The following is a 16,836-nucleotide window of genomic DNA, read 5'->3' on the forward strand; positions in this document are numbered from 1 at the left end:
CTGATGCCTATGGCCACATCAGATATAAATCAGGGACGAGAGTTCTGATTCTCAGGAAATGAACATATGCTTTCTTCAAACCTTTTGACTACATTCTAGCATATTCAAACTTTGACGAAATACCCCAAGAAAATGGACTTCACTTTCCACGAAGGCGTCAATGGCTCCTCGCCCTGGGTCGAATTCTACCCTTACAACCCATCCCAAACAGCCGGCTACGCCTTCATGGCCATATTCGGCATAACGACTGTTATCCACATCATCCTGATGTTTCCCTACAAAGCAGCCTACTTCATCCCTCTCATCCTCGGCGGAATATGTACGTCCATCGCCTACCACCTTCACCCCCCCAAAGCATACACCACAAACTGAACTCAACTGACACATATCCCAGGCGAGACATTTGGATATTACGGCCGAGCCTGGTCCCACAATAACAGAACCCTCATAAAATCCTGGGCCCTCCAACAAATGCTCATTCTCTGCGCACCACCTTTCGTCGCCGCAACGATCTACATGGTCCTGGGTCGAATCATCCGCGCCTTCGACGCAGAGCATCTCTCCCCCATGCGCACGAAACGCATAACCGTTCTCTTCGTGCTAAACGACATCGTCTGCTTCTTCACCCAGCTCGGTGGCGCCGGCGTCCAGATCACAGGTGATCTGCAGGTCATGGATATCGGACGCAAGGTCGTCCTCGTCGGACTCGTGTTTGCGCTCGTGGTGTTCCTGGTGTTTGTCTGGATCGCCTGGGTGTTTCATCGCAGACTGGCTGCTGACCCGACGAGGGTGGCTGCCGCCAACCCGGACTTGAATTGGAGGAGATATATGTGGGCGATCTACGCCAGTTGCTTGTTCCTGATGGTAAGGAATTTGGTCAGGTTGGTGGAGTTCGGGGCGGTTAAGTCGGCTTTGAATCAGCAGGAGGCGTATATTTATGTCTTTGATGCGGCCATGATGTTTCTCTCGATGGCGGTTTTGGTCTTCTGGCATCCGGGGTTGTTGATTAAGAAGCGAGACGCGCTGGGGAGGCTGGCAGGTTGTGTGCTGGTATGGAGGAAGGTGGGGATGGGGTGCCTCTCGCCGGGTATAAGGGGTATCAGAGGTGTTGAGTGTTTGGATTCCTTTGTAGGGTTTGGGCGTTGGTGGTGTTTTCTTTGTTTGGTTTCTGCTCATAGAGGTCTATTTTCCTTTTTGGATTGGGTTGTAATTCTGTTAACTAGGCTGTGGCTTTTGTTTGCAATGCAGAGATGTTTCCTCAATGTTGATGTCAACCTCTATACACAATATTCTCACTAAGGTTTAAAAGGAGGGTATGCAATGTACATCTACAGTACCACTGCCGAGGGATTGTTACACCCTCCGCCTTCTCCACCATCCTTCAGCACAAGTCCTGCCGCCGCTTGGGTATGCACCGCTTGCTCAATCCCTCCTTCACGCATCCGAACCACGGTGTCCACACCATCTCGGAAATACTTAACCATACTACTTACTCTATGAGCGACAATGATGACCGTATACCCTTTCCGGGTGAATTCCTCCTCGATAACATCCTGCATTACGGCTTCAGTATCTGGATCCAAGGTGGACGTGGCTTCATCCAAAAGAAGAATAGGTCTGCGTTCTGCTGCAAGACGCCATGTCTGAAGATCAGAGTATTCAGCATCCGTGGAACCCCTTTCGCGCGCAAGTGCCCGTGATAATGAAAGTAGTTGCTGCTGTCCTGCGGAAAGAGGTGGTAGTGAGGACATTGGAAGGTCTAGAAGGGCTTCGCTTTCAGACGGATCCTGGTCGCTAAACTGGCAGAATTGGCGGAAATGTTCCAGAAGCCTTGTCTTTTCCAGGATCTCAATCAGTGTGGTATCCGGGAGAGATTCGTCGGGGTCAATGTTGAAGCGCAGAGTAGCTGCTGCCAGGATGAACGGGTCTTGTGGTACTGTGATGAAGCAATGTCGGCGGAGGTATGTGTTGGATATGGTGGAAATATCGATATTGTCGATTGTTATCGAGCCGTGCTGGAGGTCCAACAGACGAAGGAAGGAAAGTAACAGTGTGCTCTTGCCACTACAGTGGAGGAATGAACTGGTTAGATTTGCTTCATGCCCAAAGAATAAGAGATGGTACCTTCCAGTTCTACCGCAGATCAAAAGTTTCTGACCGGCATTAACCTCTAGGTGAATGTTCTCGAGAGCAAGCTTTGGAGGACTGAAGTCTCGGGTTAGCCCTGAAAGCAACAATATTGAATATGATTTCAAGCTTACCTGTATGAGGCCTCCAAGCCACGAGCAACAATCCTCCCAGAGACCGGCCAGTCAACGGGTGGAGGCCACTTCTGATCACTAGTATTTTCTTCTTGGGGTGTCTCCGCCACAACAGAGCGCAACCGCGCAATTGCTCCTAGGGAGACCTCTAGTGAGGTCCATGATTCAACAAGCCGAAGCAGGGTTGTATTGGCAAGGATAATCATATTCAGCGATAGACCCACGGCTGTTGCTCTCTCTGTTCCCCGGGAGGTCACCGCTAGCGCTACCAGACCAACCGCAACCACGGCAATTAGGAGGTCAAGAACGAGGTTCAACCATCTTTGTAGACAAAAGAGTAGATATGCCGGTTTTTGTGAGGCATCGATCGTTCCCACCATGTCGCTAGTGTATCTCTGCTGCCATTGAAGTGCACGTATCGTGTCAAGGCCATCGACCTGTTGTTCCTAATTAATGCCATGCTAGACCTCGCTGATCTAGAAGAAGGATCATACCATTTCCACAAAGTTTGAATAAAGGGCTGACTTTGACTCAATCTCAAGAAACCGTAGCTGCCTCGAAGTGCGCAAGTAGACTCTCTGCACGGAGTAAACAATGATCATACAAAAGGGCAGGGTGACGGCCATCATTGGATTAACGATAAAGAGTATTGTCGCCTGCACAAATAGCTTGAATACCTCTATACTTCCGTTAGAGCCCACTTAAACTCTAGGACGGGCTACTTACGGGTTCCCAACACCTGGAAAGCGTTTGGTAGTTGACGGTCTACTAACTGGATATCCTCTCCAAAGCTACAATGTGTAAGCACATGCATACAGATGACATGATTCATTCTCACCGATTCAAGATGACCCCGATATTATTGTCAGAAAAGTATGATAATGGAGCCCTGCATGTATCTCGTATCAGGATACGACCAGGATAAATAGGTTTCTTGAAACGAACCCGACCATCGAGTCTAGCAATCGGCTGTGCAAAACGGCGCCTGATTTCGGAGAGATCCTCATACTCGTGAACCTTGTATTATCAGAAACTGTGCAATAGAAGGCTAAATAATCTGCTTATCACATTCGCGAGTACCTACCACATAGTTCCATTCGTAGAAATCCAGGCTACCAGAGCCAACACCATATAGCCGCCCATGTAGAACAAGGACTTCTCGTCTCCAGCTTCGGCCCACCACTTTAGCCAGTATTGAGAAAATGTGATGAAGAATGAATATGATGCAGTGCACAATAGCATGAAAAGGCCATTCCAAGCACTCATCGCATTGAGGTAATACCCTGAAGGATAGTTAGCCAGCATTAAAGCAGATGTACCTGTCCTTACCATAGAGCCTTAGGTCTCCACTCTGTCGTGTTAGGTCTCGAGCTGCATCAACCCTGTAGTCTTTCTGCGGGTTAGCATTACTTTGGCCTTTAGCAACTTGTGAAACATCTCGGTGACCAGGCTCATCGGGCATGAATTTGTCTATTTGTTGGGCATCGAGTTGTAGCTCATCCCAGGAGCCTTGCAACTGGATTTTAGAATCCGATAGTATTAAAATGTGATCTGCCAGGGAGAGGTACTGGGCTTCGTTACTATTAGTTTCAATGTTAAAATAACATAGAGAGATCAAGAGCCTACCCGAGTTCGTTATCACCACAGCTGTTGTACCCTGCCTTCGAAAGATCCCCTGAGGGCCTAACAGGTTATCGACGATAGTCTTCTCTGTTTTGCCGTCAAGCGCGCGGAAGGTGTCGTCAAGAATGACGATCTCAGACCTAGCGTACAAAACACGGGCGAGTGCCTTACAACGGTTAGCATGTGAGGTGAAGACCAGATGGGATTATGCTGAAGCAACAACTGTACCACACGCTGTCGCTGGCCGCCGGACAGATTGAGACCAGGAAACTTGATCTCGGTCCCATCTCCATCGGGGAGAGCAGCTAGGTCCTTTACAAGGTCACAAGCCACTAAAACCTGCTCGTACCAGGATTCGTCGGTCTGAGGACCACTACATATAACCTCCTTGATACTACCGCTTGGTAACCATGGCTCCTGGGCACATATCCCTATGCGCTTAGTGGACGTGTAAATGGCACCACTAGAGGGTGGTATTTCCCCGAGTAGCGCCCGAGCCAAAGTTGTCTTCCCTGATCCAACAGGACCGGCGCACATGACAGTTGACCCTCTCTTGATTTTAACATTAAGCTGATTCAATGTTGGCTTGGAGGTACGGGGATACTGGATGGTCATGTCGGCTAGAAGGATAGCTGCCCGCTCATGGGTTTCTGCAATGCCCGAGTCGACCTGAGCTTCCTCTATATTTATTCGACTGTCTTCGTTTGTACCCTGTATCAAGTAATTCGTGATTCTTTCGGAGTTCGCCAGCGATGCAATTGCGCGAGGAACGATGGTCATGACCATGTTTGTAGGGTGAGTGACCATAGCGAGTAGAGCTATAGATGTGAAAGCCGTTTCTGCAGGGAGGGCGCCATCGGTCTTGAATCTTGCAAAAAGCACATATAATACCAGTGTTATCACGGGCACGAACATGCCCAGAGCGTTGGCTGTGGGTGCAGGGTCAATAGTTAGCACTGATACCAATCGGACCTCTGGTTACGCTCTTCACGACCTACCACTGGCATTATATGCAAACATAACCCACCGTAACCTTATCGACGCTTGTATTTCCTCACTTCGGAGACCAGACAGCAATGCCTTAACCGAGGCAGAGATACCAAGCATCTTCATACTTTTAATAGATTTAAGCATGGTCGTTGTGACTGCCATCCGTTTTTGTGTGGCGGCGTTCCAGCTGCGCTGCCGCGTGTGTAAGTGACGCGCTACGTAGGCGCTCATTAGGGACGAGCCTTTTCAGTGTGAGTGTCTGGAGGAAAAGAAGGAAAGACCATCGCATAATACACCAGTACTTACAGCAAACACCGATAAGTGGAACCAAGCACAACCAGCCTATTTGACCAGCCAACAGTGTTGTGCCGATGGCCACTTCTAAAATGTAAGCCCATGTTTCATGGAACATTTCTCCAGTGGTGCTTAGAGTCTCCGCGTCAACACTCATAAGGGTGATCGGTCCTCCATTGTCACGGTGGCCACTTTCAACATGCAGCGCTCTATGGTGAAGGAGTGCGATGAGAGCGCTGCGAATCATAATCTGTAGCCGGTTGAGCTGATGGTGGTACACGGCGGTACTCATCTACTCTACCATTAGCTAAGAGTAATAGAGACTTGGGATGTCAATACTTCCAGCCAGTCCGAAGTAGATAGTACCAGCCATAACAATCAGCCAATAACCATAGTTAGCATCGTCTTGGCTTTCACTCTTATTGTTAACAAAACGAACGGCAGCGTTGATTAAGACCGGCTGACAGTATCGGAAGAGAATCAGGAACACGCGAGGCAGAATCGCTGATATGAATGCCCCTCTCGCAAATCGGAGCAATGTTGCTGGTAATGTCAGCGTGGTTTCATGCTTTCCTGGGTAGAGATCAGCATTCGAGACTACCATGTTCCATATCTCATGGACTCACCCCTTTGGTCCCAGGCTCGAAGGATATCCCTCCGTAGGTGTTCTGAGCTCAATTTTCTCTCAAGCTCAGGAATATCCTGCGGCGTTAAAAGACTCGTATAGCCTTTTCCGAGGATAGGGTAGATCCATGTAAAGAGTGTCTTTCCAAAAGCTCCCGCTAGTTGCTCTGGCGGTAACTTCCTGAAATGGGGCATTAACACTTGCTCCTTATTGCGAGACTGAAGAAAGATGAGGGCAGCCTTTATTAGAGCTAGGCTAGTAGCTGGTGATTTTGGGAGCTGGTCTTGGAAACTCGCTTTGGGCGCGGTCAACTCCAGAGCATCACCAAGCAGGCTAGCTAGAAGGTATAGTAAAGTCACCCACGAAGCACGAATTGTGCGACGGTACTCTAAGAATGACACTATACCTAACAACAGTAAGGAAGCCGATGAAATTGCAGCCGATAGAAATTCGATCTGCAATGTTCCTCGAGGCTCAGTCGGAAGTGGAAAGAGGAAAAGTACTTGCAATCCAAATGCTGCCAGGTAGAGGACCTAGAGCGCTGGTCAATCTCATAACCAAGCGATACTTCACTTAATTTTGAAACGAGGATCGATATTTACCATCTGTATGTACATTTGACAGCTTTGAAACACTCCAACTTTCTTGTCTCGTAGCATCCATAACTGAGTCGCAGCACTGGTGATAAACAGTATAGACATTGATATTTTGTAAGAATGGAGGAATTGAGACATCCAGGATAGTCTATGCAGCGAGAAGTAGCTGTTATCTTGGGTTGTAGCCAGGAGCGTATTCTTCTGAGAACCCCCACGCAGGCTTCCCCAGGGGTGAGGAGCATTCAATTGGTCGTCAGACAATAAATCGAGGTCCATATATACTGTATCGTGCCTAACTTCTACTCTGGTTTGAAGAGGGGGTTGTGACGATGATAACGTCGCGTGTACTGCCTGCAGCGGTCTAGAAAAGAACAATAACCGATTCTCTGGGGAGGTAGAAGTGTAGAAGTCACATGCTGAGCCATGCCATTCAGAGATTAGGCCCTAACATAGTAGTATCTAATATTTATCGCCTCATACCTGCATGTATCACGCAGTCAGGGTTCAAGTGGTGGATACTCTTTAGTTTGCTGCTAAAAATAGACTTATTCGGCGAGATGCCGTGAAAGCATTCCTTGCGACCGTTTGAGCTTTTGAGCACCGGGATCCTTCAATTGGAATCTTTTTGTATGGGTGTTTGTTCCTTGAGCACAGAAAATATATACAATCACATAGTACTCCAGTATGACTTGGTGTCGGGTCCTTCAGCATATATTGAAGAGGGTCCACAGGTGAATCACATACTAGGCTCGCATGCTGATGACAGTCTCAGGCCAGCTGATCCAATCATGGAACTCCCCCTTCAGAGAAGCCCGAATACCTTTGATAACATGTTGATCCCAACCAACAAAGAGCCAGGAAGAGGTCATATAGGTTAGTAGAATACTCCAATGAGCCAGAATAACGAGTGCGAATGGATCTTTCTTCTCCAAAAGCACGATAAATTCTTCTGGGAGTCGATATATCCAACCTATGATCATAGGCAATAAAGATACACCGTCTTTTCCCGCACTCCGCATGTTATAAGCTTCCTCGAAACTGTCCGGTAGGCAGCCCACGGCACGAATATACAAGTCTTTTTCGGGGCCAGCCGTCTGCATCTCGATCAAAGTCTTTATCTCGTTGATGCGATCGCAATGCTGACGAAATTCCCCCTCCAAGTCGGGACTGACGCTTTGGACATTATCATCCGACTGAGGTGCCAGGATACCCGAGAAGATCTCAGCGTGGTTTGATGCCAGAATCGAGCGAACTCCCCTCATGAGAACTAGCCACTCCGCCTGCCCCTGGCTACTGAATACGAGATATTCTCCTGGTCGGGGGCCATGTCCGAAATACACGAGACAGATCATGACTGCGGACATATAAATCATTTGACAGTTCTCAGAGTTTAATTGAGATAGGACGGTGGTGACAGATCGGATTCCAAACGTAAAATGATCATTTGCCTGCATCACATATTGGTGCCGAAGATCTGGATTTTGATGGCCAAGATGGAGAGCCGACAAAGCCAGCATTAGATGGAGGATCGAGGGAAACGAGATTCCCCACTGTGGGATGTGAATCGACCAGACACCGTGCCGATCCAAAGCCTCATCTGTAAGGGTGCGATATGTGGATATAAGATAGTGATGGAAGAGTTGAAGATCCGCAAACGAGATTCCGCCCGCGGCACTGCTGTTGACGGAAAGATTGCATTGGACGGCAACAGAGTTGTCGCCAGGGCGCTGAATTGCTTCATTAGGCGCCGAAGAGGATAAAGTCTGATACTTGGATTGCTTGAATCGGTACCGCTGACGAGCCGATGATGCTGCCGGTGGTGATGGCGATGGCGATGTCGGAGTAGATACGGAGAAGTCGCATTCAATAGAGTGGTTTACGCAATTCGTACACGACGGTCTCTTCTCATCACACTGTCGCATGTCAGTCGCATGGTCGGGCAGATTTTGGTACAACAAGTCATATCCTCTTGGCCGGAAGCATATGAGAGAACGTAGATAAGCCCACATGCTGGAGTGCATTTTGATGTTTCTCGCCGTGAGGAATGACAGTTTTGCGAAGCATTCCAGGTTCACACGAGCCGATAAAACAATAAATAGAAGAGATACTCACTTTCACCCGTCGCCTTTTGCAATTTTTACAGCCTAGCCGAGACTTATGATGTGATCTCCGCGAGCGAATCTTGTGCAGCGTGGCGCTGTCCATGGCGGCCGTATTCGTGTTCATTTTATCCGTGTTGGGGTTGCGATGGAGCGGAAGAACGAAAACGCTGAATGCGCAGAGAGAAGAACGAACCCTCCAATCACGTGGACGGGGCCACCCATGGAACGTAGTCACAAGTCCAGGTAACCCTGACCAAGAACATTACCAGATGCTTCATCCTGAGACCGACAATGGTAGAAGAGGAGAAGGGGGGCGCTGGACCCTTGAAACTACTAGATTATATATCCGCAGCCTAGGGGCAATGGTACCCGCATTCTCATTATGATGCTAGTACGTCCTGGCCTCTGGACGATGGTTTTGGAGAAGGGGATTCTTCGGCACTTTCAATAATAGAAATTAGGCTACTACATTTGGGACGATGATCGCGAGTCCTGTAGCCATCCAATATCTACCATTTGAATTCTCACGAGTTGCAAATAATTCTCTCTGTCAGTGGACGGAAACCTGATATTCATTACTGCAATGCTCGCTATGGGGGAGGCTTTTGATAACAACGCTTGAGATACGTATACGTAGGCATTTCTATAACCCTAGACTATACTCTGTATTCACCTCCACTATGATAAGTAGCCCAGATACAAGCTACCTATGCTGCAAAGTGGATGACGCAGGGACAAACCCGCGCCACGCCGATCGGATAATCCACCTAAGCCTGTGCAAATTTCACCAACAAAAGAAGCGTAGCTCGGTGGCATTAGATAGTTCAAATGATGAAAGTAGTATTTCCAATAGCTTTGCGAAGTGGTGATCGGCCGAAAACACTATAATGCACTTTTGGCTGTGTACCGTTAACTCAATGAGTTTCAAGGTTGGAGAGAGACGCGACGCTAGTACCAGCTACTAGGAAAAGCACTTGTCCTGAAACATGAGCTTTAGCATCATATATATCTCTGGGACTGCTGAAGCTGTCCAAATTGGACCATCATGTGATGATGTGGCTATGGAAAGACTTCTATCATCCCACTAGATCCTCAGCTATTCAAGGAGGGGAAGGGAGAATGACGTATAGCAACGGTTGCGGGGAGTCAATCCCGCCAGGAATACTGCGAGAATAGACGAGATAGCTATGTTTTAATTTTCTTGTTCTTCTTCGCGGCGCACCGTTCTGTCAGACACTTTCGATGCTCTATAGGAGGGCCACTTCTGCTTTTTTGTGCCACAGTACCGGGTGAACAAAGGGAGCGTCCACCTGTCAGATTTCGAATGACGAAACCAAGGCCTCTAGGTGCTAGTTATGTACCCAGCAATGTTGCACACACCCTTCACTGAAGTTTGTTGACGCAGACAGAAAATATTGGCCTGTGTTCAACATGCCCAATATTGATTTAACATTGTCTTTGAAAAAGGCCGAGTGTCCGCAACTAGCGACTAGACCCGTTGTCTAGCCTCAGCTGAACAAGTGGTTAGTATGTTGTCGCATTCCGCGTACATATTTTGGGGCAGCATCAGTATGGCTTACCTGCCACTTATTGCGGAGGTACTTGGCGTTTCAGGTAAGCGGTTCATTCGAGACAAATTCTTGATTGTTAATACTTTCATACGACTAGTCCGATCGGAAATTCAGTATCTTGAGAATCTAGAGGCAATTATGACAAATACCAATGGTCTTACTACGCCTCGCTAGGAAACCTATACAGCCACAAGCTGACTATGTCAAACAGATTTTGGCTTTGGACTGCGGCGAAAGATCTTCTTTCTCTTCTTAGGAGACGGTATCTATACACAAGATGGGGATGCGTGGAAGCACTCCAGAGAGATACCCCGCCCACAACTGTCACGACACAAGTACTGAACCCTCAACGTATTCAGACCTCACGTCGACGGTCTTCTTCGTCGGATACCCGCCGATGGAGCGGAGGTGGATCTCCAGCCGTTGTTCTTCCGCCTAACATTGGAAACGGTCACGGAACTCCTGTTCGGGAAATCAATCACTAGCATGGGGTCTGCGGATTTCAAGGGCCAGAAGTTTGCAGAGGACTTTGATACTGCTCAGCGCTATGTTGTGCAGCGCGTCAGACTACTAGACCTATATTGGTTAATCAATGGCCCTAGCTTTTGGCGTTCGTGTGCCTCTGTCCATCAGTTCATTGAGGAGATGATCGAAGAGCGGATGAGAGATAATCTGGACAACAGTGAAAAGCATGGGCAATGTGTGTTCGGTTCTATCGCGGAAGATGCGAGCACCAGGGAAGTACTTAGGGGCCAGTTACTCAATGTGCTCTTGGCTGGCCGAGATACGCCAGCATGCCTGTTAAGTTAGACATTGTGACTAAAGGCCGCAACGGCAGCTGGTCAAGCTAGGGCCTTTCTACGCTGGTCTATCTATTACGTTTACTCTGTAGCTTCTGCTTGGCACAACAATCCGATGTCCTCAAGCGTCTGAACGCTGAAATAGCAACGGTTGTGCGCAGTGAAGATGACATGACACGCGATACGCTGACAAAGATGCCATATCTCGATAAGGTTAAGAAGGTGAGTACATGGCAACGCCATATGGTACGTGCTTATTATTCCCCCATGCTAGTACTACGGCTCTATCCGTCCATCCCGGTAAACACTAGGACTGTACATAAAACCACTATACTTTCAACAGGCAGAGGAAAAAACCAGGACAAGCCGGTGTTAGTTCGCAGGGGTCAAATTGTCGCCTTCTGTGTCTACGCGATGCATAGGTGAGCGGATCTGTATGGGCCAGACGCTCATGTCTTTCGTCCCGAGAGGTGGGATGAGGATTTACCTTTGTATCGAGACGAGACGACAGCGACTTGGGGCTACTTTCCCTTCAACGGTGGCCCTCGTGTTTGTTTAGGATGGAAGGAAACCCATTTTCTGTGGCTATTGGTTTAAACAGAACATTTCTACTAGATTAAACGATACTTGGAGGACCTCTTACTCGTTGAAGCCGCCTACACAGTCGTACGAATTCTTCAGAGGTTTCCCCGCGTGAGATTAGGAGATTACACGTGTCTTCAATGGCGACCATGGCTAGCATGGTCTTCCCATCACACATCAGGGGTTGAAATGGCTGCTGAAGAGAGGCAGAAGGTGACTCTAGTCCTATCGTTGAGTGACGGCTACAGGGTGATACATGGTTGGTAGTTCATAACTATATTCTGCTTACAGTTAGTTGTCACTCATACTTCATAGGTTGTTAATATAATTGTACAAACCGCTAGTATGTTCCTACAAGATGAGCAAGAACTTTTGACCGTTAACTCTTTGTGTATTTCTTATTCCCTTGTCGCCCTTGGTACTAGCTTCCCTTGTTATGTACTCATTGCCCAACAAGCTTTCACGATCTCGGGACAAGTGGGCACGGCGCGAAGTCCGATCTCCACTGGATCACCAGGATCTCCTATTTTAGGGCTCTCCGGAGTCATACCTCAACTCCGGGCGTAAGCAACGACAATATCACTGAAACACATCAAGAGGGCCAATCAGAGAGTTTGTAAATGCTATGAGAATGGTTTACAGCTCTATCACCGCAGGATTAATTCCGTTAGATCCTTGTTCGGAGTTGGGGGCGATGTCTTAACAATGACAATCCCATGCCCAGTAAGGGGGTCGAGCGAAGTGTGATTGAGTCAATTGCGACCATGTACCTGGTATATTCGCTGGATGGTCAGCATAATATAAGGCGCCAGTAGTCCAGTAACGGTCATCTTAAATTGCAGCTCAATTGAACAACAGGCACATATCCAGCATGAGCGCGCGTGTTCTTCGCACCAAGCTCTCGGCCGTTACGGCGAGGGAGTCATTCAATAACCAGGGAAATTTGTGAGTATTAGGTCGTCATTCGGGGCCAAGAGATACTGTTATGCTGACCACTTTCCAACTTTGCAGTTGTCTCTTCTCCTCTTGTACCCGCCGCTATGCCGGCGACAAGCTTAACAAAGTCTCCGCGCACATCACGCAACCGAAATCACAAGGCGCGTCCCAGGCAATGCTATACGCGACCGGCCTGAGCGAGCAGGACATGTCGAAAGCGCAGGTCGGAATCTCATCGGTATGGTTCGAAGGCAACCCGTGCAACAAACACCTACTGGACTTGTCGTCCTTGGTACGTGACTCGGTCGCAAAGGCCGGTCTCGTACCGATGCGCTTCAACTCCATTGGAGTATCAGATGGAATCAGCATGGGAACGACGGGTATGCGGTACAGTTTGCAAAGCCGGGAGATCATTGCAGACGGTATCGAGACCGTGATGAACGGACAGTGGTACGATGCGAATATCTCGTTACCCGGATGTGACAAGAACATGCCCGGTGTCCTCATGGCCATGGGTCGAGTCAATCGTCCGAGTATCATGATGTATGGTGGAAGTATTAAGCCCGGCTGTTCTGCAAGCGGTCAACCCCTGGATCTGGTTAGTGCTTTCCAGTCGTATGGTCAGTATATTACCGGCCAGATTGATGAGAAGCAACGTTTCGATATCATCCGCAATGCCTGTCCTGGCAGCGGTGCGTGCGGTGGCATGTATACCGCGAACACGATGGCCACTGCGATTGAAACTCTGGGAATGACGATGACGGGAAGTAGCAGTACTCCCGCCGAGGATCCAGCTAAAAGGGCTGAATGTGAGGCGATAGGTGAGACCGTCAAGAACCTGCTCAAGGAGGATATCCGCCCGAAGGATATCCTCACGCGTCAAGCGTTTGAGAATGCCATGATCGTCGTCAACATCCTCGGCGGCAGTACCAACGCTGTTTTGCATCTGATTGCCGTCGCTGACTCGGTTGGAATCAAATTAACAATCGACGACTTCCAAGCCGTGTCAGACAAGACGCCATTCCTCGCCGATCTCAAGCCCTCCGGCAAGTATGTTATGCACGATTTATATAAGATCGGCGGCACACCGGCGCTTCTCAAGTTCCTCCTTAAGGAGGGTCTGATCGATGGATCGGGAATTACAGTCACAGGCAAAACGATGAAAGAGAATGTAGCCTCATGGCCGGACTTTCCAGCGGATCAGCCGATCATTCGTCCGCTAAACAGCCCTATCAAGCCTACGGGTCATCTTCAGATCTTACGCGGATCCTTGGCCCCGGGAGGCTCGGTCGGCAAGATCACTGGAAAGGAAGGTCTACGTTTTGAGGGTACAGCTAGATGCTACGACTACGAGGATGCCTTCGTCGAGGCGCTAGAAAGAGGCGCAATCAAACAAGGAGAGAAAACAGTGGTGATCATCCGGTACGAGGGCCCCAAGGGTGGACCAGGCATGCCGGAGATGCTCAAACCCAGCTCCGCTATCATGGGCGCCGGGCTTGGCAAGGATGTTGCGTTGCTGACTGATGGTCGATTTTCTGGTGGAAGCCATGGCTTCTTGATTGGACATATCGTGCCAGAGGCTATGGAGGGTGGGCCAATTGCGTTGGTCAGAGATGGTGATAGGGTTGTGATCGATGCGGAAAAGAGGGTGGTTGACCTGGAGGTGTCTGATGAAGAGATGGAGAGAAGACAAAGTGAGTGGAGGGCGCCCAAGCCACGGGCGACCAAGGGAACGCTATGGAAGTATGCGACTCTAGTGAGCGACGCCAGCCATGGGTGTGTCACCGATGGGCCGAGATGATAAGATGGAAATACCATATCTACATTATAGAGGAAGATCAAAAACCCTATTGATTATCCAAGGATAGGGAATCTAGCACTGGTAATTTATTGACTGACCTTTCCCATCCTCATAGACCTTCGGCTTTTCCACTCTAGTATCTATAAACAGCATGAGTATCTTCGTCCTACCCACATATATCATACAACAGCTGTCCTATCCTACTTCCTCCATATTTCCCCCTTTCACCTGTGAACCCTAGGATTTACCCCAGCACCTTCCAAGAATAACAATTAGTTTCAAGCAACCCCTGGTTGCTGTGGCGAGAAGCCTCCAAGATGCCTAAAGGAAGGTAAACGTCAGCCGCACCGACAATAAGCCTGCAATAGCGCCATATCTCGCGCAGGCTTGCACTTTTAAATAGAATAATATTGAGCCTTGGAGAGGAGTTGATTTGTCAAGTATGCCACACTGGACTAGCAGCGACAGGCAGACACTGATCTCCGCGGGCATTAAGGATGGAATCCAAATGGGGAAATAAGAACAAGACCAACTATTGAAACTGGTGCAGGAAGGGTCCGGCGATCACTACCCTACATAAGGGGGAGGAGATCTGGCGGGCCGATTCGTGTCCCGTCCGATATGTAAGGGATAAAATCACATCGTTTCCTCCGGGCAAGGCCGGGACATAGTACAAGGCAAAAGCGATGATTGACAAAGGCTTGACATGATTAGATTGGATATTCGTGTACTTGTCAGAAATCAATACTACATAGTAAATACATGTGATAAAATAGTCACCATTGGTAAGAATATCCCCCAAATAATATGAATAATTAGAATAGAGGTTTTAACCACACGGCCCATGTTCGATCGCTCACCATTTCACTTCAAGTGAGATGACTATGGTCCCTATTGTAAGTGACGGAGTATTCTGTACTTGTCATGATTCCCTGGGCTTCATTGTGCCCATCAGGCTTAACCAGCTCTTGGACACTTTCCGAATTCTTGCGATTCTCCGGATCTTGTGTCGTTAACTGGGTGCCTTGAAGCGTTGTAAGATGGTCCCAGTTGTGGATCTTCCTGCGTGGCTTCAAGGAATAGCTGCCAGCCGAGCCTTTGTAATTCTTGTTGTTGCTCCGGTCAATGCTGCTGAAAATCCGTGGGAAGCTTCGGGCTAGGAGCGGTCGCATTGTTGGTAGACAGGCACATATTATGCCGACGTTGATTTCGATCATGCTATATTACCATGATTAGTATGTGCTATCGTAGTTCTGGGGAATATGGATCACATGGACCTATGAACATACCACCAGTTTGCGAGGGTGACCTTGAAATGCGTAAAGTCATTGCTGTGAATATATGGCATCATGGTCACGATTCGTAGGATAGCTACCACACAGCAACTAGATAAACCCCATTAGCAATGTGACCACATCCACCCGTCGTGGTAGAGTGCTTACAATGAGCCCGTCCCAAAAACGACCATAAGAAGCATTCTTTGCCTTAGTGACGTCTGCAGCGACCAGCAAATCTTAATGGGGAGGATCAGGGTCACGAGGTCAGAAAACACATTGAAAGCTGCGTTCGCATACACGAACGCGAACTGATCGACACATTTGGCATCCTGGATGGTGACATCCCACATAGCCCGAACTGGATTACACCCGAGTGTGAAAATCAGGATGCTCAGGAGACTGTAGAAAGCGACGAAGACCATGATTGCGAAAGTCATTTGGCGGAAGCGCTTTTCGGGACTGAGTCGAAGGTAGAAGAGCAGGATGGCCGTTTTGACGAACCAGACACCGAGGGCGTAGATATCCTCCTCGGCGAGATCATACTGCTACTGCTTAGTATGTGGCATATATTCAAGGGCTGAGCGACAGACAAACCTTTTTGAATGGTGTTAGTGTGTCGAGATGCAAGTCCCAGACATGTACACCGTATCCGTTTTTAACGTCTTCATCCGTTAGTCATTGCCTTCTGACATAGTAACCCAGTGAAGGATACGTACTGATCAAGCTCAGGATGGCGAAAATCCACGCACAGATCTGCCCCATTACGCAGCACACTAGGTGATGTTCAGCATCGACGGAAGCTCATGCAAGAATGGGCGTAGGGCATAAATGGGGTAGTACATACGGTCATCTAGCCCATATGTTCTTAGAATGTAAAAGCGCGTATACAATCGAAGAAGTAAGACAAGGGTCGCGGATGAGCACATTGCAATGCTGACGGAGTAGATCTTGAACTTTGAGCCCTCCGGGTTGTCGAAGTTGGGAGTAACCCCTGGTGGTGGAGGGGCTACCGGTATTTTGCTCAGATCCATGGCGAATGTCTGATGTTATAGCGGCCAAAGTGTAGTAGACGCCTGGGCCTCAGTCCTGCGTTTGGTTTGCGCTCTTAACAGAGGAGCAAATTCCACCATCGCAGACGTGCATGCTTGTTTGAAGTCGGACATATTCTAAGAATTGGGGAAATTGTCCTTATATGTCGGCACATTATGCAATAATCATCTGAATGGCTCTATTTTGACATGTCGCCTGATTTTTCGATCACCGATAGGGTTCGGCCATTAGACAGCCGGTCTGGTCAAAACAGAAGCACGGACAACGATCTTCGCAACACTGGGTTCCCCGATGGAAAAATTTAAAAGTATTCGGATAACTTTCATCG

At 48.5% G+C, this 16,836-nt stretch overlaps 5 protein-coding genes across 5 annotated transcripts; 3 read left to right on the forward strand and 2 right to left on the reverse strand.

Moving 5' to 3' along the window:
- Positions 1 to 132: 132 nt before the first annotated feature.
- On the forward strand, positions 133 to 1,210 carry ABOM_002684 (RTA1 domain-containing protein; the record flags this gene model as incomplete). Its single annotated transcript, XM_022529814.1, has 3 exons — positions 133 to 319; positions 395 to 1,050; positions 1,133 to 1,210. The coding sequence occupies 3 exons, from the start codon at positions 133 to 135 to the stop codon at positions 1,208 to 1,210; spliced, it is 921 nt and encodes a 306-aa protein (XP_022391685.1).
- A 118-nt stretch (positions 1,211 to 1,328) lies between these two features.
- On the reverse strand, positions 1,329 to 8,410 carry ABOM_002685 (ATP-binding cassette transporter; the record flags this gene model as incomplete). Its single annotated transcript, XM_022529815.1, has 16 exons — positions 1,329 to 2,064; positions 2,125 to 2,205; positions 2,262 to 2,698; positions 2,756 to 2,940; positions 2,988 to 3,052; positions 3,100 to 3,150; positions 3,207 to 3,278; positions 3,346 to 3,544; positions 3,591 to 3,833; positions 3,888 to 4,050; positions 4,113 to 4,813; positions 4,883 to 5,116; positions 5,181 to 5,460; positions 5,608 to 5,741; positions 5,795 to 6,126; positions 7,134 to 8,410. The coding sequence occupies 16 exons, from the start codon at positions 8,408 to 8,410 to the stop codon at positions 1,329 to 1,331; spliced, it is 5,190 nt and encodes a 1,729-aa protein (XP_022391684.1).
- A 1,652-nt stretch (positions 8,411 to 10,062) lies between these two features.
- ABOM_002686 (n-alkane-inducible cytochrome P450) lies at positions 10,063 to 10,872 on the forward strand (the record flags this gene model as incomplete). Its single annotated transcript, XM_022529816.1, has 4 exons — positions 10,063 to 10,105; positions 10,160 to 10,216; positions 10,274 to 10,349; positions 10,422 to 10,872. 4 exons carry the CDS (start codon positions 10,063 to 10,065, stop codon positions 10,870 to 10,872), a joined length of 627 nt encoding a protein of 208 aa, XP_022391683.1.
- A 1,443-nt stretch (positions 10,873 to 12,315) lies between these two features.
- On the forward strand, positions 12,316 to 14,181 carry ABOM_002687 (dihydroxy-acid dehydratase; the record flags this gene model as incomplete). The annotated part of the gene is made up of 2 exons (XM_022529817.1): positions 12,316 to 12,389; positions 12,456 to 14,181. 2 exons carry the CDS (start codon positions 12,316 to 12,318, stop codon positions 14,179 to 14,181), a joined length of 1,800 nt encoding a protein of 599 aa, XP_022391682.1.
- An 869-nt stretch (positions 14,182 to 15,050) lies between these two features.
- ABOM_002688 (putative integral membrane protein (Pth11)) lies at positions 15,051 to 16,489 on the reverse strand (the record flags this gene model as incomplete). Its single annotated transcript, XM_022529818.1, has 6 exons — positions 15,051 to 15,399; positions 15,471 to 15,566; positions 15,624 to 16,003; positions 16,053 to 16,120; positions 16,175 to 16,231; positions 16,303 to 16,489. The coding sequence occupies 6 exons, from the start codon at positions 16,487 to 16,489 to the stop codon at positions 15,051 to 15,053; spliced, it is 1,137 nt and encodes a 378-aa protein (XP_022391681.1).
- Positions 16,490 to 16,836: the final 347 nt, after the last annotated feature.

This window comes from Aspergillus bombycis (assembly GCF_001792695.1).
Source record: "Aspergillus bombycis strain NRRL26010 chromosome Unknown contig00019, whole genome shotgun sequence".
Classification (NCBI taxonomy): domain Eukaryota; kingdom Fungi; phylum Ascomycota; class Eurotiomycetes; order Eurotiales; family Aspergillaceae; genus Aspergillus; species Aspergillus bombycis.